The sequence below is a fragment of the Podarcis erhardii genome, assembly GCF_964252035.2.
Source record: "Podarcis erhardii genome assembly, chromosome: 9".
NCBI classification, from domain to species: domain Eukaryota; kingdom Metazoa; phylum Chordata; class Lepidosauria; order Squamata; family Lacertidae; genus Podarcis; species Podarcis erhardii.
The window spans coordinates 41,752,479-41,778,897 of record NC_138512.1 but is presented as its reverse complement, the minus strand read 5'-3'; the positions used below and the strand labels follow the sequence as shown (position 1 = coordinate 41,778,897).

Here is a 26,419-nt window from a genome sequence, read left to right as displayed (position 1 = left end):
TATTAAGAAAGCTGTTGCTCTCAATGCAATTTGGGAGGGGCGGGGTATAAATAATAAATTATTATTATTAATAATAATAATATTTTGCCTCACCTCCTCTCTGTAACCTCTGTGTTTAAACTTTTTTATTATTATTAAATAGGCTATCTATCTCATCATGGATCTTCCACAACTAGACTTGTTTGTCCATCAGTCGTGTGGCAAAAACCCAGAGGGTCCATGCTAATGTTTCAGATCCCCCCCCCCCCATAATGCAGCGTCAGACCTGTTGCGTTCAAGCTAGTTGGGCAAGTGCCACTGAGCATCGGCAGAGGGCTTTCCCCTTTAGCACTTGGGCTCTGGTAACAATCTCCCCCAGACCTGGGGCGTTTCTAGCCACATTTGAAAACAACAACAAATACAATCTGTATTCGTTTGTCATGAGTTAGGAATGTTAGTATTCCAATCTTGCCACCTTTGTGCTAGTCAAGGTCATCCAAAGTATTATGCCATTCTCATTCAATGTGCACCCCAGTCCCAGGCATCTTTATGGAGAAGCAAAGTGAGTTCAGTGGACTTACTCCACAGTCACTATGCACAAGGGATGGAAGCTTGGAGTGTTTTTAGGGTTCAAGTCTGTCATCCCTGTAGTGGCAGAGGATTAAGACCTTTGTTCATAGAATCTAGTAATATATTATGTGAATGATAACACACCTGTTTTCTTTAGACAAGCTGTTGTCTATTTCCAAATGGAAACAATGAAACAATAAAATGGAAACAATAAGGAGCAGGGGTACCAACTTGAATAAAACATTGGTCTGGTCTAGGAAACCCCAGCCCACATAATGGATCACATGATGCAGCGCGCGCACACACACACACACACACACACACACACACTTGAATGGCAATGCCCATCAGTTTGGAGGGGGTAGCCCCCTCAAATATTTTATTGGGGGCCAAAGGGATCTCTGCTCCTAGGAATTGGCTCCTATGATAAGGAATGTGGCTAAAGTAGCAGGTAGTTTGTGGCTCTAAATATGGCAGTCTCTAGTTGTGGCATCAAAATGGAATATTGATTGAGGGGCTATTAAACTTAGCACATATTTAAAAACCATTAAGTAAAATCCCGAAGATGCATATGGATGTTGCATTTATAAGCATACTTAGCAGTAGATGGTAGAGAATGTGCTTTGCCTGCAGAAGGTCCGGGGGTTCAATCCTTGGCAGGGCTGGGAAAGATTCCCTGCCTGGAAACCAGGCTGCCCGTCACTGTGCAAAATACCAATCAAGATGGATCAGTGGGGCTGACTCGATAGAAGCCAGCTTGCTGCGTTCCTTTCTGAGCTCCCTGATCGGGCTCACTCAGTGCATAACGGGATTCACAATGCAGCTTGGGCAACCAGAAACTGCCTTGAAGAGCTGCGATGGCTGAGAACCCGAGTCGCTCTAGGACCCAGCAGCCACTTCCCCTTGCCTCTGTCACATCACATACTGCATTGCTATTAGTGCACATTGGCCGGGTTGCAGCCGCCGCCTGCTCCTCCTGTTGGATTCTCTGCGCTTGGCTTCCGAAGAGGTTGCCGGCACAGGAAAGGAAGCGGGCGAGGAGGGGAAGCCTGTTTCCTTTTGCTTTCCTTTATTTATTTTTCTCCAGCCCGGCGGCACCGCCGCACCCCTCTTAAGAGCCTGACGCTACAGTGCGGCGCTGTTTTATCGCCCGGGAGATCAGCCCGGCTACGGCTGCCGGCGGGGTTGTGCATGCGCCTTCGCGGGCGCGCGGATGCATTTGGAGCAGCAGCGGCGGCAGGGCAGGAGGGATTTGGATAGCTTAGGCGCCCTGCAGAAAGGCGTCCTCTTTGTGGGTGGGTTCTCCCCCCTCCCTTAGCGCATCGTCTTTAGTTGGGGATTCTGGAGAGGGGGGCGGGGGCGCGCTGGCCTCTCTCCTCAGTAGCTCCGAGCCGACTGACTGAGGGTGGGACGCGGCCAGCGGCGTCCTTTCTCTCTCTCTCTCTGCCTCCCAGCACCGCTTTTCCCGAGGCGGGCGCGCGCCTAAGGCTGAATGGGAGCAGCCTGGAGGCTTGGCGGCCTCTCAGCGGCTCATGACGGGCGTCCCCGAGGCGGGAGGTGCTGAGCAGGGGCTCTGCGAGAGGGCGCGAGGGATGCGTGGTGGTGCCTGCGCGCGCGTGACTTAAGAGGGCGACCTGCTGCCTCTCCTCTCTCTCCCCTCCCTCCCCTCATGGGCACGGAGTCCCCGGCACAGCTTGGCGCTACTACAGCTACAGCTGCTGCTGCTCCTGCTTGGATGAAGGCGGCTGCTTCTTCCTAACGCCCAGCCTCTGAGGGACCGCAGTCTCCCGCCCTCTTTTTTTTTTGGCGGGATGCTGAGGTAAAGGCTCCCCTCGCGCGCGGGCGGGCGTCTCTTTGGGCAGGGCGCGTGTGGAGGCTTCAGGTGGGGAGTGGAGGGAGGGGGTGCCGCTTGCGAGGGGGGGGGGTTGATACTGTATTGGGCTGCGGTGTGGGCGACACGGCTCTCCAATGGCCAGCCCGCGGAGGAACATTGAGTTGGAGCATTTCGAGGAGAGGGACAAAAGGCAGCAGCGCTCGAGCTCCCGCCGCGGCGGAGGGGGCAGCTCCACTTGCAGCAGCAGCTCGGGCCCCAAAGGGAACGGGCTCATCCCCAGCCCCGCGCACAGCGCCCACTGCAGCTTCTACCGCACGCGCACCTTGCAGGCCCTCAGCTCCGAGAAGAAGGCGAAGAAGGCGCGCTTCTACCGCAATGGAGACAAGTACTTCAAGGGCTTGGTCTACCCCATCTCCAGCGACCGCTTCCGCTCCTTCGACGCCCTCCTGGTCGAGCTCACCAGGTCTCTGTCGGACAATGTCAACCTTCCCCAGGGCGTCCGCACCATCTACACCATCGACGGCAGCCGGAAACTCTCCAACCTGGACGAGCTGGTGGACGGTAAGCAGGAGCACGAAACACCTGCGCCCAAGTGGGGCGGGGAAGACCTACTCGGTCGTCAGGGGGCGTTTTCACAAGTGTCTCCAACAGATCTCTTGCTGTTACCCACGATTTCTGGATGATGTCACCCTGTTCCAGCTGATGCTCATTTGCCTCTGTTAATGAGCGAGGCTGCTCTCTGGCTCCGAGGTTCCCATGCTTGCACACACCCACTCGATCTGGATAGGCACTCCTGCTCTTGAATGGTCTGGGATGTATGCAGCTATAAATGGTCATCAGGTGATCTGCAGCAGGCTCCTTAGCTGAGAAGGCATAAAAGAGCCGAAAAATAACCCCACCTTTCCCATACATCACTCCCTTGATCTAAAATTTGAGTGCCTGTGTGTTTAAAAGGTCACCAGAGCAATGCAGGTGTGTGTAGAGATGGAGAAAAACGAGCTTAGCATCACTTGTGAAAACAGCTGGGGTCTAAAAAAAACAAGTGTTGGAAATCTTGTGTATGGTGTATGTATATATGCATGGTATAGTCAACATTCAGTCTTCCAGGTTGAGTCGTTCTAGTTTTGCATGTTGCACAAATAGTAATGGTAGGCTTCAAATCAAATTAAATTTCAGAATTAACTGCTGATCCCTAAACTCATTCCCTTCCAGTACCATCATTTATTTTTTTTTATTTTATTTTTTGCACACAGTACACATTGGACCTTTTTAAAGGACCGATACAAGTAGATACATACTGTTTTAGGAAAGCTTGTTGAGCAAGAGGCTACAAATATATATGAAATATATTTGGTGGTGGGCAGGGAATCGTTATTGTAATTCTATGTAGCATAAAGTATCGTAGGTAAAATGGTTATTTGGTACTTCATTCTCATTTCGCTACTTTGTATATGGAACTGCAAAACATAACAAAAACATAAGGATGCCTTGTTTATATTCTGGTTCCAAAGGGAATTAGGAAGGTAATGTCCAATTTATATACTTAGTCCAAAGCTACACACTTGTATGTTGATCCTTGCAGTACATTTATGCAGCTTTTTATATACCCATAAGGCTTGCCATGTATGAAACCAATGACATTAAAACTGACCATTATTGGGCAAATTAAATATGCAAGCTTTTGGCCTAGGCAAGATTCTTCTTCTGGAAAGTATGCTCAAGGGCCTCATGCACAGTATAGAATAAAGGCTTTCAGATTTAAAACTAAACAACACCTGGAATTGGTGAACTAAAAGTCAGTATCAAATTATCTTGTACCAGTTTGGCACCGACATTGTTAGTTTATCATTGTTGATGACTCAGTTGCCATAGTACTCTGTAAAGTGCACATGTCCTATTTTATAGCTGTTATTGAGCTGCTACTCCTATGTTTTTTACAATATGATTATAAATAAATATAATTATAATATAATTTTAAAAAATAATTCTGGCATGCCCAAATAAGGATACAGGCAATGGGCATGCAATCCACCTCTATGTTCCTCAGGTCCTTAACTATGAATAATTTTTGGATTTCAAAGTAGGGTTTCTTTCTCATCATGTTGCCCATATAACTTCATCGTAGTCCATTGGTCAGACAAATGGTCAGCAATCTGTTGGTGCTGGCATCTATCAATTAAAGGGCAACAGCATGGCCATGGGGGAGACGGGCTGCAGAACTATGACCTACTCAGAAGTACAGTGATGGCCAATGGGGGTCCCTGGCCCACTGTTTGACAAACATTCCTCTAATGTAACCGAGTAAGCAGTCTGCATGACTATGGTGAAAGGAGGTGTGTTTGTAGATTTTTAAAGGGAAATCAGATGCAAGTGACAAGACTGCTGCCTAATAACTGGAAAAGTCCACCTACTCTTCAGTTCTTGAACTCCTACATCATTCTCTTCCTTTCTTGCTTTTGCTGAGCTCTCACCTTGGAAGCTTGCTCAAACACTATACAGGTATTTGTTTGCTTGAACAATTGGCTAGTAAAACATTTTGTTTCAACTCTAGAAATGACAGTCAGAATTTTGATTGTGTTCTAAGAGCCTTTATAATTTGGGAAGATTTTTTTAAAAAAATGCAATCCCATGCATGGTTACTCAAAAGTAAGACCCACTAAGACAAATGTAATTGTATTTAGGATTGTGGTCTTAGTGCATTACTAAATGTAGATTACCCTTTCTGCATGGGAGATTTTACTCATACTTATGAGGAATGACTACAAAACTTAAAGACTAACCAATTTATTATAGCATGAATTTTAGTGGACTTCAGTCTTTTTCATCAAATGCTTGAAGTGTTACCTTGAGTCAAAGAGGTGTGTGCAGATCTATCATATGGGGTCAGCTGAGCTGAGTAGTTAATGTGTATAACTGGGGAATGTGTACATAAATCATGCCACGTGGAGAATGTACAAATAGTCTGTCCATTAGAAGCAAATTATGCACATTTCCCAGTCAATATACACAGTCTCCAACAGGCCTTGGGGAATGTGCATAATGTGACAGCATTTTGTGCATTCTCTGGGCAATATGGTCATTCGCCAGTCAACATATATACTCTTCAAGAAGCATGCTGTTTGCTCATATACAGTCATATACAGTCTGGATATGGATGGAAACTCTGTTTGTGTGTATATGTATATACACACACACACATGCATGCATGCACGCACGCTAGGGGCTGTGCCCCTACTCTCTCTTATTCCCCCTGTCACTCCTTCCACATTAAGCCCCTAGAGCCTCCCCTTTCGACTCCATGCAACTACTGAGCTCCCTTTCCACCTTCCCAACCCCATTCTGCAGCCCCTTTGCACAAACACCATTATCACATCCATCCCCTTTTACCCACCTACCTCCTCCTTCCTTTTTAAACTTTCCCTTGCACTTGGTCCACCCCGTACTCCTTTTCTGTAGCAGCCCTTTGCGCACACACCCTGGAGTGATACATGTTATTGTATCTTTAAGATGAACAGAATATCGAAAGCAAGCCTGTCAATTGACTTGTTCAGTTAGAGAAGGCCGAGTTCAGTTGTTGGATGTTGTTCCTAGATGAGTGTGTGTTTGTTAAAAACCTGTTCTGGAACTTCATGTTGAATATGACACATAATACCAGGAGTAAAATACAATGCATGAAATTGTATTTCTACTGTCGTTTTAAGCCATCACTTTCCCCTTCTCAGTGACCCTCGCTTCTTACTCCTCTTCCACAGCCTCTGCTGTTGTTTCAACACACCTTCTCTCTCGCTTCCCTACCCAGCCCCAACTTCATGCAAATTGAGGGTTGTGATGAGGTATGAGAAATCCTCCAATGGAGACTACACCATTGACTACATGCAAATCAAGGATTGTGATGCAGCACTACAAATCCTTCAGTGCAGTTACATTTTTATTATACATAAGATGTATGTGCAAGTGCATGTAAACAGAGTCCCACTATGAATGCAGATGTGACTGTATCTGCAATCCTGTTTCTTTTTCATCACTGCTTAGAAGGAGAGAGGAGGGTCAAATCTTCCCCCACCTCTCTCAGCAGGAACAGCTGCACAATGTTTTAGGTCAGCAGGAAGGCACACTACAAGTAACACAGAGTTAGATGGTTGACTGCCTTCCAGCAACAGGTTGCCTACTTCTGAGTAGGGCTGGGCAATATATCAAAATATCATCCAAAACTGGTTTAAAGTTCACATTGTGCTAATTGTTTCATAATATTTGAGCTGGCAATATATTGTGAATCACAATGTGTGTAAGGGCTAGGTGATATCTGGTTTTCAACATCAAAATAACTCACCAACTAAACTGGGACACAGGTGGTGCTGTGGGTTAAACCACAGAGCCTAGGACTTGCCAATCAGAAGGTCGGCAGTTCGAATCCCCGCGGTGGGGTGAGCTCCCGTTGCTCAATCCCTGTTCCTGCCTACCTGGCAGTTCGAAAGCACATCAAGGTGCAAGTAGATAAATAGGTACCGCTCCGGCAGGAAGGTAAACGGTGTTTCCGTGTGCTGCTCTGGTTCACCAGAAGTGGCTTAGTCATGCTGGCCACATGACCCGGAAGCTGTACGCTGGCTCCCTCGGCCAGTAAAGCTAGATGAGCGCCGCAACCCCAGAGTCGGCCACAACTGGACCTAATTAATGGTCAGGGGTCCCTTTACCTTTACCTTTACCTTTACCAATTAAACACTGCAATGTTATCATCAGCTAAACCTCACAATATCACCAGCTAAATATTGCAATCTACCACAATGTCTGAAATAAGGATGGAGCTATACAGAGGCGAACAGGACAATGTCCTGGCAACTGCTACTACTTAGGGGTCTAAATGGATAAATGACAATATTATTAATCATCACACACTCAGTTTCATCAGCAGGCAAGTCAAAATGCATCCGAAGAGGACTTTTGGTATACTTGGTGGTATTCAGGACAGTCCAAAGTACAGAGATGAGTCATAGTGAATACAAATAATCTGGGACTGTCAGACTGCCAGCAGGCCTGCTAGGTAGCAGAAGCAGCTTGGTGGCAGCAGAATCAGAAATGGCCAGGGTGGGAGGCAGAAGCAGTAGCAGCCTGGCAGTAGCGGCACAATAATCAGCAGCCTGTGAAGCCTTCCCACAGCAGTGGGCGGTGGTGGCAGATGCAGCAGCAGCCTAAGAGGCCTTGTCTTGGTGGTGGCCTATAAGACCCTGTGGTAGTGGCAAAAGTGGTGACAGCCTGCAAGGCCTTGTCATGGTGTTGTCAGTAGTGGTGGCCTGTGCTGCCTTGCGATGGTGGCAGGTACTTTGTCCTCTATACCACCATTTGGTAGCTAAGCCCGAAACCAAAAGTCTCATTTGGATGCATTTTGGCTTGCCTGCTGCTGAAAGTGACCATGAGATGATTGATAATATCATCATTTATCAGTTTTAGACCCTTAAGTAGTAGCAGTTGCCAGGACATTGTCCTGTTCGCCTCTGTGTAGTTCCTTCCTTATTTTAGATATAGTGATATATTGCAATGTTGAAAACCAGCCCTACTTCTGAGCTAGAGATAGAAGCAAAGGGTGTATTTCTTGAAAATAATATGCACATTCTTCAACAATAGTTGCGGAACATGTATATTGACAATAAAACATGCATAATTTTCTCCTCATGGACAGATTATGTCACATTCCATGAGGTGTACTGAATGTACACAATGGCCATTTGTAAGGCACATTAACCACTCAACTCACACCTAATCTAATGTACATATTTATCTGCAAATAGAATATTTGCAATAAAAGTACCTTCCTTTATATTTTACTCTAATGGTTGCAATGGTAAAGCAATTGCTTCATCTTTTTTATAGTTAACTTTAACATGTTGCAATTGGATATTGTCATAATAAGTTGAATAGGTTAGAAAGAAATGTGCAACAATGCCTTTTCATTCCAGATACTGTGATCCTCACTTCCTACGTGGATTGTTAGTGATTTTCTTTATATGCAGATTTTGATTAAACGTCTATTCTTGTATCCTATCCCTAAGTGGTTCTTTTGGGCAAAGGGGCAATTTCCCAAGTTATGAGATATTTCTGATAACCTAAGAAAATGTCATGTAGATTTCATGTCTCAGTCTTAATTCACTAGTACTATGATCTGCCAATATACTTGGCATCTGTAGAGACATCAAATGCATGGATGAACGCCATTAAAAACAGGCATATTGATAAGCCATATGGGGAAATTTCTTTTCTCTAATGAGTAGTAGTACTATGAAGCATTATTTCATATTTTAACAAGAAAAGGTTGTTCTGATACTCATTAGTCAAGAGGAGGGTGGAAAAATACTTTGGGACCAATTAAATACTTACTTATTAGACTGACAGATTTGGCATATTGTCGCTCACAACTTGTGCACATCATTAATTCATATTCAGATCTAATGTGTGCTGCTTTGTTGGTCACAAACAGCTTTCAGTCCTGTTAAAATGACTGGACACTAGTTTAAACTGTCATGAATCTGTCTTCTAACTGGTGAAAAGACATGATAACCTCCTTAAAAAGAAACCAGCAGTTGACTTGCCTCTGAAGTAACAAATAAGGTAGTAAAAGTTTGACTATTATACGCTTTGAATGTGGGAGCTTAGTTGTAAGTTTCATGTAGGGGATTATCTTGGGGTGATCAAGAAAAAAATACATATGAGCAAAATTAGTGCTATTTTCTAGGAACATTCTCTTGCATCCTGCAAACTCAGAAAGTATGAGATCTTAAAAACATTTGTATCCTGTAGGAAAACTAAATTTCAGTATATGTTTTGATACATAATTCCTAGTCTAAGGAAGGAAATATTTTGACTGTCCTTAAAGCTTCACTGCTCAGACAGGTGTATCTCTTGGGGTACTGAAAATAGAAAGGGAACTCTGAGAGCTGTGAAAGCAGAACTGCTGCAGTCAACACTGCAACAGTCTCAAAAATCAATAAAAACTGTTATTGTAGCTTTCAATAGGAAACACTAGCTGTTTTTCTGGCTGGGGTGTGGGAGAGTGTTTCTAATGAGTTCTACATTGTAGATAATGGCAGTGCAAGGGCTTGTATCTTGTAGCATCTGATAAAGTGGGAAAAGCTCATGCCATCATTTCATATCTTGAGGTGCCAAGCAACATTTCCCATCAGGCTTTTAATTTTTTGCGGCCTCCTTGAAGGAAAGGAATGCTTTAATCCCACCTTCTACGAACACGATTGCCTTCAATATTATTTTTGTTTTGGTTTGTTTTATGGTGTTTTTAATGTATGTGCTTGTTGCTTTGCTGTTGTAAGCCACTTTGAGCTGCTTTTGTAAGAAAAGCAACTAATAAGTTTAATAAATAATTACAGTAATTTATCAGTCCTTAAAATGCTACAGGAGTCTCTTGTTTCTGCTTTAAGGATGATTCTAACCCTGATAACTAAGTAGTGTATTGACTCATACTGGCTGACCCATAGGTCTAATCCCGTATACTTTATGCATCTTTATGCGCCCCCTCGCCCAGCTTGTCTGGAGTTTTGGGCTGGGTTGCCATCAGTATGCTGATGACACCCAACTCTATCTGTTGATGGATGGCCATCCTGACTTGGCCCCAGACACACTGATCAGATGTTTGGAAGCTGTGGCTGGATGGTTACATGGGAGCCAGTTGAAGCTAAATCCTTCGAAGACAGAGGTCCTGTGGCTGGGACGGGACGATATGGGATTGGGGGGGCAACTCCCATCTCTTGCGGGGGCGCAATTAGTGTCAGCACCGTCCGTTAAGAGTTTGGGTGTAATCTTCGACACCTCCCTTTCCATGGAGGCGCAGATTGCAGCTATAACAAAGGCGGCGTTTTTTCATCTCCGCCAAGCTAAGCAGTTGGCTCCTTACCTCTCTCGCCCTGACCTAGCCACTGTGATCCACGCGACGGTCACCTCCAGACTGGATTATTGTAACTCGCTCTACGTGGGGCTGCCCTTGAGACTGACCCAGAAACTCCAGCGGGTGCAGAATGCCGCGGCCAGACTCCTTACAGGGTCCTCAGTGCGAGATCACATTCACCCGGTGCTGTACCAGCTGCACTGGCTTCCGGTGGAGTACAGGATCAGGTTTAAGGTGCTGATTTTAACCTTTAAAGCCCTATACGGCCTAGGACCCTCGTACCTACGGGACCGCCTCTCCTGGTATGTCCCACAGAGAAACTTGCAATCTTCAAATAAAAACATCTTGAAGGTCCCAGGCCGCAGAGAGGTTAGGCTGGCCTCAACTAGAGCCAGGGCTTTTTCAGCTGTGGCTCCAATCTGGTGGAACGCTCTGTCACAAGAGACTAGGGCCCTGCGGGACTTGACATCTTTCCGCAGGGCCTGCAAGACAGAGCTATTCCACCAGGCCTTTGGCCAGGGCACAGCCTGACTCCCTCCTTCGGCAATCTTCTCGGAGCTCTGGCCCAATGGTTGCCACTGGTTTGAGTTGAACCAGTTTTATAATGAATGATTTGAGATTGTTGTGTTGTGTTGTACTGTTGTACTGTTTTATTGTTGTTAGCTGCCCTGAGCCCGGCTTCGGCTGGGGAGGGCAGGATATAAATAAAATTTATTATTATTATTATTATTATTATTATTATTACTTTTCTTATGTTCTTGTTAGAAACAGTCTACTTATAGAGAGAAAAAGAAGTATGTTAGTATTTCTGCTGGTTGACGAGGGAAAAATATAATCATGTTAACATGGCAAAGCAAAACATCTTTACATTTCTGCAGCAAGTGTGTGGCATTGAGGACTACAGTGATGCTACGGTCTATGCATAATATGCATATTATTAATTGTTGTTGTTGCTGCTGCTGTTGTTGTTGTTGCTGCTGCTGTTGTTGTTAAAGCCTTCTGCTTAGGGTAGCTTGGCCATTTAATAAATCTTAAAGAAACTCAAGAGAGAAAATGAAGAGATGAACAGGCAAGATATTTAAGGAGAAATGTGTGTTCCTGTTCCTTAAATCTTGTACAATATAAGAGTTTGATTGTTAAGCGATTGAAGTGGCTTCTTTAAGCAGAAGGAACTCATTGTGTAAGCACAGCCTGAAGCTTTAAAGATGACAATGAGATGATGAAAGTGGGATGATATATGTTTCAAAAAAATTGTTTTTACTTCAGATGGTGTTTCCAGAAGTATTGTGTATGTTTCTCTAGACTACTTAACATCCTCATGTGCTGGCATATTATGATGAAGCACCGTGTTACTAAAGATGGAAACCAGCAAGAATAACTAGTTGACATTCTGCTCAATTTAAAACAGGTCTGAATAGAGTCATGTCTTGCGAATGTTGAGGGTCAGTCATTTGTATGTGCATGATTTATATTGGGAGTGAAGTGCAAGGATTGTTTCAAAGTGGTTGTGTTACTAGAACATTAGCATACCTCCATTGGCAACTTTCACTCTTTGTCGTAAGATGCTCCTAATGTTTAATTCAGTGGCAGATGGCATCACAATATTTTTGACAAGAAACTCCCTAGTGTTAGTGACATTAATTTTTGCCTGACGAGTCATATGCAGTATGGTTGAGACACTTGTTTCTGTTTCTCCCTCATTTTCAGAAACCACAATACTTTTCTAATCCATACTCTTTATAGGATGCCATATTGTATGGATGAATAAAAGCCAGCAATGTTCCTGAATATATATATATTTTCTTTACGGTGGAACTCTGGAATACCTCATGTCACTGAATACAATCCTCTTGGTGCAGGAAAGGGAGTCAATATGTAAATATTCTAATCATAGGGGCAGGTGGTAGGAACAAAGATTGTATAACATCTCAAAATTGATTTATTTGTCTGTAGCTATATCACTGCATAAAAAGACGTTAGTCAAAATCTGCCAGCATCATCCTACATCTTTAGCTGATATATATGCATTGTAAATATCAAACTGTCAACATCTTCATATTTCTGCCAGAATGCTTCAACAGAATGGCAGGCACTCCTTCGGGATAGTCTGGCTCATTTCAGATGGTTACTAACAGTGTATTATTAGTACACTACTAGTTCTGTAGTTCTCAAACAGTGCTACCTTGGTTTAAGAACAGCTTAGTTTATGAACAACTTGGATTAAGAACGCTGTAAACCCAGAAGTAGGTGTTTTGGTTTGTGAACTTGTTCTGCCTTGGAAGCAGAACATGTTCAGCTTCCTGTTGAATGTGTTCCATTTGTAAATTGAGTCCCCCACTTTTATGGGAAAGAACACTTTGGTTTAAGAATGAACTTTTGGAATGGATTAAGTTCGTAAACCAAAGTACCACTGTACTTGGTTTTGTCTTGAACCTTAGTACATATTTGAGTCCATATAATACCCATAGTTGACATGTGAGTGTCAAATTTGTGCACTTTACTTATTTAAAGGGGACACATTCGAATATTGTTTGTTTACTTTCTACAAGCATATTGCTTCATGTGGCACTTTCGGATATTGTTCACAGTAATGATGTAAGTGGATAATGGCTTTCCTAATCTAAAACCTAACTTTTGCAAACACTCATATACAAAAGCTTACTAGTTCTCCAGCAAATTGTAAATGTATATGAGTGGTAGATAGAAAAACATCACTTAATGAGAGATTTTGGAAACGGGAACCATAACAAACTAATATCTAAATAGGTTTGCACTGAGGACCTTTCATCTCCTATTTGAAGATAACACTTGTTTATTTGAAATGTATGGCTAAATCATCTGCCATGCTTAAATTTGCCTTGCAAGCCTATAACACATTTCTTAGCATCATTGAACCCAGTGTAACCAATGCATAAAAATATTTCATTAGCAAAAGCATAAATGTTGAGTATAGCCCAAGAGAGAAATTATTTCTGCAAATTGATGTTAGCTTTCTGAGGGGAATTAATAAGTGCAGCATCAGGGTTTTTTTGTTTTGTTTTTTGTTCTGAAAGTGAAGAACCTTTGAGATTAAAATCATATGTTTAAAAACCACTGGAATGTTTATGCAGACTACAGCATCTACTGCGTAATAAACTATATAATAAAATTCAGTGTTTTTATGTGTACAAGATATATAAAATATGGTCATGAATAAGCAGGTTTCCCTTGGAGCATAACAAAATATTTGTATTCTATAGTATGGGGGCGGGGAAAGGAAGCAAATGCTAGCAATTTCCTTTTACAGTATAAACTAACACAGTCACCTGTTTCGGAGGTGATAAAATTGTTGGTGCAATCCTCAGCACATAGCTACTCAAAAGTAAGTCCCAGGGAACTGGGTATAGGATTGCAGCTTCAGATAGTTATGTCTTTTCATAGTTTACACTTATGTCTGAAATATCAGCCTGGCCTTTTTTCCAAGGTGAAAAGGGCTGCAATCCTGCTTTATGTGATTATCGTAATTTGCACTTCTCTTAACCTGTCCCATGAGGATTTGACTTGCTAGCTTATCCAAGCAAGTCAGCTGTTTACAATGTTTCAGAGTTGAATACTACTAGGAGAGCCTTGCAAATTCGAAGGCTCTTAATGCATGTAACTGAAACAAATGTGATAATAAATACAATTGAATAAACCTTATTAAAGTTTTTTCTTCCCATTTTTATCTTATTTTTCAGCTTAGTTGCAAATTTTTAAGGTCTCACAGATGCGTGTTCCAAGGTGCTTTCATATAAATAACAGCTAAGTACCATTTGGAAATAAATATAATTAACTGAGTACTCGCTACAATCCATTTAAACTTAAATGCTTGGATTTTTGTAAACTTAGCCCTATAAGCATTAATGGAACCAGTCTGTCTTAAATCCAAGCACTCTGGCTTATAAAATGATGGACAATCATTTCAGCATTCCTTCTTAATTATCACTTTACTTTCTCTACAGGGCCTAGAATGTGTAAAATTCTGTCCAAAAGTGCTTTGGCATGCATGGCGTCAAGTAGATTTATGCATCTGAACTATTATTACTGAGAAATTACTACATTTAAAAAATTGGGCAACTTTATTGTCACCCATGCATATTAATCCATTTTAATTAATCTCACCCACAGATAGAAAGGATATGTTTGGGGGACTATGCTCAAACCATATAGGATTGCACTGTTCTTAGAAATAAGTATAACTGAGTTCAATGGTGCTTAACCCCACATATGTAGGAATAGGGTTGTGACCTAGATGTTTTGTTACCACTAGTGCTGACTTTCCTTCATAACTCCTTTACATTGTTCAACTATCACTGTAGCTTTGGTAACAGTTGTCTATTATTTGATTGCTAGACTTACAGGGACAGATTTTGGTCTATCAAATTTCAACGGTGCTCTGCATGAAGCCAAAATTCATTTTCCTCTCTGCTGCTCACCTTCCATTCTGCTCAGTTCACTACGCAGTGCTCTATAGGGTTGGCTCCTAGTGCAGTGCTGGAGGATGAAGGTGGGGGCAGTTCGCCCTGGGTACCATCCGGGGAGGTGACATCGCCCCCGCGCCCAGGACACTCAGTGCTCATCGCGCACCCCCAACACGTGCCACGCCCCCTGCGGGTGGCACACCATGCCCCCAGGATGTGCACCACGCCCCCTGGGACGCGTGCCAGCCACGCCCCTGGATGTACGCCGCTCCCGGTGCTGGAGCAGGTAGCTTCGCCACTGAGTGCAACCGGTCAGACTGCCCTAAATCCACCTCTGAGACCTATATCAGTTAATATAGTGTCACGTCTGTGGTAGGGTTGTTGATGTGCATATTGGTTGGACATTGACAGAGGATATTAACTGTTAATCCTTTTAGATACCTTAGTAATCTTTCATACTGTTGAACATAAAGTATTGCTGAAATGTCAATATGCTTGGCAGATATTTGCCTGACATCTGCTGAGTTGTTCAACATAGTTGGCATACAGTTTTCAGAATGTGTCAAATAGTCATTGCTTAGATTTCCGATACACTTCTCTTGGGACATTGCCTGCTAAGTATGTAAGATGGACTGCTGGGTGCAATCTGGAGTCAGGTGATTGTCCTATTGATACCCAAGTTTGCTTTTTCTTCTGATTCGGGATGGAAAGATCTGTCAATTTTGGTTTTCTCAGTTTCACAGGTGCACAATCCTAAACTCAATCATCCACATTTTGCAGCTATTTGTGGGTTTTTTATTTTAAAAAAGAGATTTTTGTATGATATTTTCACTAATAAATTAATTTTTCTGCACATGTTCACCCTAATATATGTAGTTTTGCACAACATTGCTCACTTGCCAAACTGCATCACCAAATTTAGATATGTGCAAATTTTGAAGGGTGGCTCTGTTTCAGTTCATACATTGTTTTAGAACGTGCACATTTGATAAAAGTCTGCTCTAAATGCATACCAAATTGAAATTCTCATTCATCCCTGCTTCTGACAATGTAGTGACATTTCTGTTCTTATGTAGTTTCAGGATATGTTTGGGGACTGCTAATGACAGAGCTGTTTGAAATGGAAATACACAGGAAATACAGTGATTATGGATATCATGGTCCAAAGAGTCTTCCAAGTCACCTTGACTGCTTTTCCCTCTTGGGATCATTCTGATGTGTTTCTAAACTTTCATTATGTCTCCAGACTCACTAGCAGGGCTTCTCCCTCATTTACACCTTACACTTTTCTTTACTTTCAGTTTGGTAGCATTTATAAGCAGGAGTTTGTGGCCAATGCAAAATACTTGCTATTTTGGTAATGTCAAACATAATGAGTTGAATCCAGACATCATCATCATTTTGAGTAGACCTATAAATCATTGGGATTTAAGTATGAGTAATTTAAGTTGCATTGATTTTCAGTGGTTTTCGCTTTAAGCATAGCTAACTCTGGATCCAATCCATAGAGGTCTGAGCAAAACTTTGTATGTCAAACAGAGGTTTTTGAATAAAAGAAAAGCAAACCAAGAAAAAGGAGCAATGATTTAAACAAAAACATTAAAAAGATTGCATAAGGAAAATTTAAATTCAGGCACACACAGACATAAGAGAATACTCTCTAGCACATTCCTGTACAAATTTATTTAGAAGTAAGCCTCACCAAATTCAATGGGACTTGCTCCCAAGTAAGTATAGGATTGTATCTTTACAATTGTTTACATTATTCTATGGTAACAAAAATATACAGTAGTACCTCGGGTTACATACGCTTCAGGTTACATATGCTTCAGGTTACAGACTCCGCTAACCCAGAAATAGTACCTTGGGTTAAGAACTTTGCTTCGGGATGAGAACAGAAATCACGCAGCAGCAGCGCGGCGGCAGTGGGAGGCCCCATTAGCTAAAGTGGTGCTTCAGGTTAAGAACAGTTTCAGGTTAAGAACGGACCTCCAGAATGAATTAAGTACTTAAGCCAAGGTACCACTGTATGTCTGTATTTTGGGATGCAAAGCTTGTTGGCAAGATGTGCGTGAAACCTGACAGTCCATGTGATGATAATATACATGACAACATCAAATAAAATGGAACCACCCCTTTATATGTGGAAACTTCTCTTTGAAACATTTTTTTTGTGGGTATGGATAATATCTGCAGAATATTTTGAAGCAGTGATTTCACAAGGAGCTAAATTGGTGGCTTATATACTTGGGAGCCCGAGTATGTGAAGCGACTATTTGAGAACATACAGGTTTAGCCGGTGATGTCATAGATATTGACAAAAGCAGAAAAGCTGGAAGGCAAGGCAGCTAAAAGAGGCAATGCATTTATGTATGTAAATAGGAATGAAGTACTACTATGAGAACTAAAAGACAGCTGACAATGCTTACTGCCAAAAAGGTTAAAAATGAATATATAATATAAGCATGTTTACAATGGAATTGAAAGAACTTTTGACCTTGAATTGGGGTAGCTGTATGAGTGACATTGAGCTGGTAGACTTGAAGCACTTCTTGACTAGTTGTTTTCACAGAAGCCCTGTGCAACCTTTTTCACCGGATGCAGAGGTAAATAGTTCTTATGGATGTGTACTTGGCAGCTGTCATTCATATTTCTGTAGCACCTGGGCTTAGCTACTGAATGTGTTGTGTGTGGAACTACCCTTACATGACTGCTAAAAAATGCAGAATGCAGCACTGTAATCTTGTGGAGGCTTAAAAAGCTGAAATTTCCAAAGGTTTGCATTTCCCTACTACATTACGGTACTTTAAGTGTAAGCTAAGGTCTAGTTTTAAGCTTTGGAAACACTGTGCAACTCTAATGTGTTCATACCTTGTAGACATTGTCTTTTCGCAACTCCCATCATGACTATTAGACTCAAGACCAACTTGGAACTTAATCACATTCAAGCTAACATGGTAAATGTGAGGATAATGTTCTCAAAATGATCTTTGGAGTCTGTGTATTTTGCATTTTATAACGGGTACTGCAAATGATGATTTCTGCAGACCCTGCCTCTCTATAACTTCTAAATCTTAAGAGTACTTTTCAGTCTGTTTTTAAACTTGCTGCACATCATGAACCTTAGGGAGTGTAAGAGATACAGACTGAAATAAATAAATCATGTGATGCAATCAGAGGAGCAGGTTACTATCTATATCTGATCTGTGTTTTCATATGCTACCCTATTATAAGTTTCAAAACAGTGTGGGAAAGTGACTCTTAAAAACCTAAATCGCTCAACATAATCCTTTTATCTTCTTTCGCAAGTACTTTTCCATGTACTTCCATTGCATAGAAAGAAATAACTTTATTAAAACAGGTCAGAGAGATAGGTATCTCTCAAATCTTCCACCAAAGGCGCATCTCAAGCCGATACAGGTGTTGAGCTCAGAGTAGTTATGGGCCTTGCAGCTACACCAGGCAAGGAGCAGGTAGAAAAGAATGAAATCTCTAAAATGGAAAGCAAATCTGTAACAGGAACAGAGTCAGATTGTTGGTCCATCTGGCTCAGTTTTCTAGACTGGCAGTGCTCTCCTGGATTTCAGGAAGGAAACTCTCCCAATCCAACCTGGAGATGATGGAGATTGAACCTGGGATATCCTGCATGCAAAGCAGACAAGGTGCTGGTGACAATGCACCTGACTATGTGCCCCCTCAACCCCCGTCCCTCCTGGTTTATCAAACAGAGAGGGTAGGGTTCATAGCTGTCAACTTACAGATTTGAAAATAAGGGACCAGCAGCCAAAATAAGGGATTTTAGTCAACCAGCAGCCAAATGAAGCCTCAAGTGGTGGTTCCCACAGCACAGCAACCCGGCAAAGGGGATGCAGCAAGGAAAACCACCGTCACCTCTCTGCTGGGAAGCGCTGAGCAAAGGCGAGTCCCCAGGCAACGCTGCCGATTTGATCGGCACAAGGCATGCAAGCTCCACCCACCAGTCGTTCTTAGACTCCTTAGTGGGTGAGCAACGCAGCCAAGCTACACAGTTGGAGCCTCCCTCCTCCCTGGCCGGCAGGGAGCGAGGGAGAGGAGCTGCTTCCTTTGAAACCCAGGAAATTTAAGGGACATCATCAATCCGGAACAGCAGCGGGAAACGGCGCTGGGATAAGGGAGTTTCCTGCCAAATAAGGGACGGTTGACAGCTATGGTATGGTTGTGTCCAGAATGTGGTTAATGCTATGGTACACGAGGGGGTGGTCTGTGCTGCACTGAAAGAGGCAGTGGTGTGACCACTCCTAGAGAAACTGGCTTTGGACCCTTTGAACAGCATTTGGCCAGTTGCCAATACCCCTTTCTTGGGGAAGGTGATGGAGAAGGCCATTGTGGGACAGTTGTAGGTGTTTTTGGAGGACACAGATTATTTAGATCCATCCTATTCTGGGTTCAGGCCTGGCCATGGAATTAAGTCTGTCTTGATCACCCTGATGGATAACCTCTGCAGAGAGCCCGGACAGGGGGAGTGCTTCTGCTTCTTAATTTCTCATCGGCATTTGATACCATCAACCATGGTATCCTCCTGGACCAGCTCTCAGGAATGGGAATTGGGGGCATTGCATAACAGTGGTTCCAATCCTACCTTCAGAACCGAATCCAGAAAGTAGCATTGGAAGACTGCCTTTCTATGTTATGAGGTGACGCAGGTCACTGTCGTTTTGCCATTGCTATTTAATACCTACAGGAAGCCATTGGGAGTTATGATTAGGAGTTTTGGGGTGAGGTGCCATCAGTATGTTGATGGCACTCAGCTCTATTTCTCCATAACATCTAGATCAGGAGAGGCCGTGTAGTCCCTGGGCTATTGCCTGGACACAATGGATAAGGAAAAAACAACATGAGCTTGAATCCTGGCAAGGGGGAGGAGGCACTATGGGTGAGTAATTCCCAGGTTCAAGACATTTGTCAGTTGCCTTCCCTGGTGGGGTTTCACTCCCCCTGAAGAAGCAGGTTTGCAGCTTGGAAATGCTTTTGGATCCAGCTCTGTCACTGGAGGCTCAGATAGCTTCAGTGGCTAGAAGTACCTTTTTACCAAATGCAACAGGTTCAACAGCTACAGCCATTCCTGGACTGGAAAGGCCTTGCTACAGTAGTTCATGCATTGGTTACTTCAAGACTTGATTACTGTAATGTGTTCTGTGTGTGGCTTACCTCCCACTTGATCTGGAAGAGTACAGAGTGCTGCAGCATGAACCCTACAGGAGTGAGACCTTGTCAGCATATAATACCTGTGTTCAGAGATCTGAACTGGTTGCAATCCAGGCCAAGTTCAAGGTGTTACTACTAGCATATAGAAAACAGTAATAATAAATAAACCAAGATGCTCCACCACTGAACTCGAATTCCTTTCCAGTTTTGTGTTTGTGTGGATTGATTTGCTAAGTATCTTCATGCTACCTCTCTCTTAGCTGCTCCATTTCAGAAACTACACTAATAGTACTACTGTCTACAGGGGCTCTAGCTGGAAACCTCTGGGTAGTTTGAGGCTGACCCTTGTCATGAGCCACTGAACTGCATGTAGCAATATCTGCTTAGGGTGATGATTTGTTTTCCTGGGCAGGAAGGATTATAAGGAGGACTTTCTGTTCCAGGTAGTTACGGCCAAGCACTACTACTCCGTGACAGAGGATCTGCCTTGCACACAAAAGATACTAGGTATACAATCCCTGGTGTCTTCAGAGAACTGCATGAAACTCTGGAGAACCGCTGTCATTTAAAGTAGACAATATTGACCTCAGCGTCTGAGTATAAAGCAGCTTCATATGTTCTGTTCCTAATTCTTTGTATGCAATTTTACCTGGCACTTGCATTTTTCAAATGTCTTAAGGGAGTCCTAATGACAGGAAATTTGAGAAGCCCTGATCTAAGGGGTCTGAATGTGTTCTGTGGCTATAATGCATAGGGCTGCTCCAATCCTAGCATGATTATGAAGTAAGGTTTCGTATATGGAGGGATGGAATGCAATTTGCAAATATTAAAATAATGAAGTGCAATTTGTAAAGAATGAAATAAGAGCTTAATTTTCAGCCAGATTCATCTTTGTAAAAAAGAAAAGAAAAGCTTTAACAGGTGAATTATTATCTAGTATCTAATGCCTGAAAGATATCTTGTTGAAATCAAGTTGATGGGGTGGTGTTTTCTTTTTAACTTTTGTGCAATGATAGGTTTAAATTGAAATCATTCTTAAACCTATGAGGTAGATGGAATATATCAGGTGAATACAAAGGAGATTAAACAAATGGAATGAAAGAATAATGTTTGCGTTTTGTCTCCCATCTTCTACACCAGGTGAAAGCTATGTCTGTGCATCCAATGAGCCATTTCGGAAAGTTGATTACACTAAGAACGTTAATCCTAATTGGTCTGTCAACATAAAATCTGTGTCATCTCGATCCCTCACATCTTTGACATCTGCAAGAAGTGAACTGAAGGAGAGCAAAGACTTCATTAAACCCAAGCTGGTAACCGTTATACGGAGTGGAGTGAAGCCACGGAAAGCTGTGAGGATTTTGCTGAATAAAAAGACTGCTCATTCCTTTGACCAGGTGTTGACTGATATAACAGAAGCTATTAAGTTAGATTCTGGAGTTGTCAAGAGAATTTGCACATTGGATGGAAAACAGGTAAGATGAATTTACAAGACTGCAATCTTAAATTTACTTGAAATATTCAAGTGACCCAAAGTGAACCTTTGCCTGTGTTGAGCTGTACTTGTCAAGTTAATCTCATCAAACATCTTCCCCTTACTCCACTGGACAATATAACACAATTCCTGCCTTCTTGAAATTGAAATAGCCTTTTTCTTTTATTGCGGCAATGCCTAGATGAAAGTTCATTTACTTGTATTGTCCTCCTGCAGTTTAACATGATGAAAGCACACTATAGAGTTTGGCAGACAAGGCACTTTGCTTCCAATTACCAACTGATTGAACTTATTTTCTAATGAGATAAATTGCTCATGCCTCCAAATCTGCTTGGGCAGCACTTTTTAAATATATCATTGTAATGTTGGAAGAGACTGAAAGGAGTTTGTTAGAAGCTCAATTCTAAATGGCGAATCATGTTCTACTTTCTCTTTTTGAAATGCACAGTTCAGCATGTTATAAAAATATATATTGTGATATGTCCTCCTTGACATCATAAGAAATAGATGAATTTTAAAAAAACAAACATAGGGTTTGATTTTTGAATTTAATAAGACCTTGAACACTTACACATACATGAGACTTTTAAACACAGTAAGCTCTTAAAACAAGAGAGATTTCCTCCCAAATGTTAAAGTATGCATTCTGGTAAAAGAATATGATTTATGCTGAATCACTCAGTATGCCTGGAGCCACAGATCAACATATATACTATTATATGAGACGGTATAGCCTTCTTTCTCTCCGCAGACCCTATTGGCAAAACTGTAGCCCATGCTATATAAGTAAACTGCTTCGCAAGCTATTGTGGGAGAATATAAATAGCAGATTATGGAATAATCTTTGTCAACCAGAATGGGTCCAAGTATCATGTGCCTATGGAAGCATAGTGCTTCTCCTTTGTTCAGCTACTGACTGAATCTTACTCAAACAGGAAAATATTGAGTCTATGTGGCACTTATTTACTTGAATTCATTTCAGATCTTTGCCTTGTCATTCCCTAAAGACTCAGGTGTACATATTTTTTAAAAAATATATATTTAAAATATATTGCACTCTTCAAGGCTATACCATCTATTGACATTCAATAATACTCAGCATGTATCTGGGACTCCTGTATTGCTTAATTTTCCTTATGTGAGAAAAGGTCATATAATCACCAGGAGTGTTATCTGTGGTGCGCTGAATTCACAGTACCATGGACACCCACAGTGTCAATTACCCAAGGTAGTAGTCAAATATTACTGAAACATAATGGATTTGGGATAACATTGTTGATAACTGAGCCCCAGAATCTTGATTGTAGAAATAACCTCCAAGCTTTATTCTAGGCTCTTTATGAGGCACAGCTGAAACTGCCACTGTGAGTGGAATAGATTAGGGGGGGGAATACAAACTTGTTTTTTTTTTTTTTTAAAAAAAAAAAGCAAACCAAAAACATGTCTTTTTGTCCCTTAGGGCAGCTCTAAACAATATGGCTTCAGCTGCAGTTATTGATCTCTCTGGTAGGGAAACATGTTGTACTTATTAACAACACAGCATAGTCTGGTAATTTACTGAAGCCGGCTAATAGATTCCACTAAGTCCCTACTCCAATATGCCAAGGGTTTCACCATGACAAAATCTAAATCCACTACTAATTTTAGTTTGCAGTGCCCAAATGGGGCCAGCAACAAAATGTTCCACAAAATGTGATATGCTCTTATTCTTGACTGGCTGGCTGGAAACCTTTAAGATATTTCCACTTCGGGATAATTCTGTCCCCTCTTCCATATAGTTTTCCATTTTGCACAGTTTAGTTCCACTTTGCATTCACCTTACTTGAAGCAGGGATCCTGGTTTTAAATTAAATCAGCTCAGTTTGTTAATAAACAGTATATAATGTATTTGTGCATCTAAATCTGAACCTTCACATTTTATCAGAAATATATTAGCTTGGCAACAGATCCTGATGGTGTGAAAGAAAGGTGGAAGGAGACACTTGCTATTTGATAATTCTCTGAGGAAGGATACTAGGCTTCTGTAATGAAACAGTACCTAAAGCTAGTAGAAACATGCTTTCAAAGGTTAATGGAAAACTTCTTTTTAGAGTGAAAGGCTATATACTTTAGCCCCAGATTCTATGGTTTGAATTACACTCAAAACCTCATAACCCATTGAGTCAATCGCCCATCTCTTACTACCTTTCTGAGAAGTACCCCATCCCACCCTCCCACTATATATAAGGGTCTAGTGACTTCTGCTTCAGTGTATCTGAAGAAGTGTGCATGCACACAAAAGCTTATACCCAGAACAAACTTAATTGGTCTCTAAGGTGCTACTGGACAATTTTTCGATTTCCCCCCTCATAACTTCTGCTCCACTGCATTTTTTTGTTATGTGTATTTTAGTGATTTGGTTAGATTAGCTAATTCCATTTCAGATAAAGACTGCTGAAGTCTACAGAGAACTAGATTTAAACTGGAAGAGCCAAGTGAAAACTCTTTACAAAACCCCAATGTAGCTTATACATAGTTTCAGTCAATTTATGGAAGCTTTTCTCTCCTTTGATTCTCTGTGGTATAATGAAAGCCAAACAGGAGAAAACCAGTCAAGGACAAAATTTTACTCTTGCAGGCTGCTGCTTTAAAACAAAAACCAAAAACACCAACCCATAAAACCCCACCAGTTTTGAATTGTGGGGGGAAAGGGTATCGTATCCTTGGGATATTACTGTTTTATTTAGTTTTCAACATTAGGCTAGGTGTTTTTTCAGCTTGGAATGTAAGTGATCCCATAGCCTTCCATTTTGTAAATGTCAACACCTTTCCCTCTAGAATTTGGAAATTAGATGGCTAATCAACCAGCAATTCATTCATTAACACGTTTACTGATTTCCAGAGGCAGATCAGTGAATGTAACATTTATATTTTTGCAGTAGGCTAAAATACACTCTTTGTCTTCCATTCATGCAAGTGAAAGGCATTATCAGAGAACCAGGACACATAATGCACATAACACAAACAAGTGCCTCATTTAAAATTATATCATAAATCCAACGTATAACATTTGCATAAACAAAGATTATATATCGAAGCTTAAATACATTTCTGGAGTTGTAAAGTACATGAACCAAATACTGCATAGATATTAATATTGCCTATACAAACACAAGTGAAGATAATACATCTCTACACAATTCAGAATAATCTGGTTGTGTTCAATGTATCCTGATGCTGACAGACACATTTTGGCTTGTAACAATCTTCTTTGATGGCATAAGTTCAAAAGAAGCAATGCCCAAATATATTAATGCTGCAGTAGCTGCCTTTGGGCAGAATGAAATGATCTGTATCTTCAAGGCTATAACAGAGTCCAGTTAAATGCAACCCTAAGCCTAGTTCTCCGAAATAGCACTCAAATGCCAACATTAAGGGATGTGTTTTTAAGTTGCTTTCTAAAACTCTTTATTAGTCTGGGTGATTGCTGTATCTCCAGAGAGAGGAAGTTCCATAACTGAAACGCTGCCAGCAAGAAGATTCCTATCCCACATTCCCTCAAAAAGCCCATCAGCAAGATCACAAGAAGGCATCTTCCATCCCTCCCTTTCAGAACACAGGTCCCAGATTGGGAAAAGGCAGTCCTTCAAGTATTTCGAGTTGAAATTTTGACCACTTGAATGATAACCCAACTATATGGCAGAGCAACTGAAGCCAAGCAGTAATGATTGTAACAGGAAAGGATGGTATGGAATGAATCACATCCTACCATGTGGGTTCATGACGCATTTTTCTCTCAGCTGCTGCAAGAAAACTGACTGCTCCACATCCAGTCTAGGTTAATACACATTTGTTAAGAACTGGAGGAAGGGAGCTAAATGCAATGCTTTTCATCAACTAGCTTGTTTGGCAGTCTAGTTTATATTCTGGCATGCTAGCTGGAAGGTAAATTAGTAAATAAGTTTTGCTTTGATACAGCTTTGTTCTGATTTGCACTACCTCTGCAGACTTTAAAAAGGGTTACTGAATTAACAGTTGTCTATTACAGTTTTCTGTTTTTTAAATAAAATACAAATGACTGCTGTTCTAGGCCTAAGGTTGGTTCCCAGTGCTACATCAATGTATTATCCTTTATTCCCAAAACAGTACACCTCATTCCATGTTATTCTCCACTGTGCACAAGATCATATGGTGAAGCTGCAAAATTAGCTTACAGACTGCTTCGTTTGCTTCTGACTCTTAGTACTGTGAACAGAATTTATAGGCATGTGTCCTAATTGATGGGAAAACATTAGGGTTTTTTCTTTTAAAAAACACACAACTATGTTATGTTTTACATAATTTCAAATACGACTACAAACAGGTTAGGATAGAACACCATCCCCAAGAGGGTCATTCAAAGAAGTGACCCTTGTAATGTCAGGTCTATTTTGACCTCAAAATTGCACCTGCAGATCACGTGTTAGCTCCACAACTGGAAAAAAAGCTGAAAGAGAACAAATAATTACATTTTTAAAAGAAAATGATAGAAAACTAGATCGCTAATAAAAACAATATCAACACCTAGTAGAAAAATAATTGAGAGAAGTAGGAACGAAGTGAATAATGAAGAACAATAGCTAGGGAGAATGGGACAGGGTGCATGGGAAGCTGTTTTGCTAGCCTGCACTATTTCTTTTGGACTTGTCTGTCAATTTTAACCAGCTGCATGCCATTCCATTGAAACCTCCAACTTTATATTCTCTCATTAAAGCGGCTTCTTTGTTATTCTTTTAAGCTGCATTCTGTTCTTTAGCCCGTATATTATAATATCCTTGCCAATTTGTCAGACCTCCATGGTGTGAAGGTTGCTTTGATGGATGATAATCTGCCTTTGGGCTGCCTCTCATTCTGCTTGGAACTTTTTTTTACTACAGTTCTATAGCTAACATTCCCTGTACCACCTGCCTCTCTGGTAATTCTGTTCACTCCATTAGATTGAACATGTGGTACAATCAATAAATCTTTCTATTGACCTCATAATTTGCTCTTATTTCCATTACATTCTTCTG

The 26,419-nt window shown here is 41.6% G+C and overlaps 1 protein-coding gene across 6 annotated transcripts in view; it reads left to right on the top strand.

The window, feature by feature from the left end:
- Positions 1–2,463: 2,463 nt before the first annotated feature.
- The window catches only part of DCLK2 (doublecortin like kinase 2), an 84,819-nt gene continuing 60,863 nt past the window's right edge, over positions 2,464–26,419 (top strand). For all 6 annotated transcript variants that reach the window (XR_014159880.1, XR_014159881.1, XM_081875304.1 and 3 more), the window contains exons 1-2: positions 2,464–2,944; positions 21,035–21,369. Coding sequence is in view for 4 of the 6 variants with exons in the window: in XM_081875304.1 (XP_081731430.1) it covers positions 2,518–2,944; positions 21,035–21,369 (762 nt within the window). In the remaining 2 variants the exon portion in view is untranslated. The remainder of the gene's footprint in view (positions 2,945–21,034; positions 21,370–26,419) is intronic.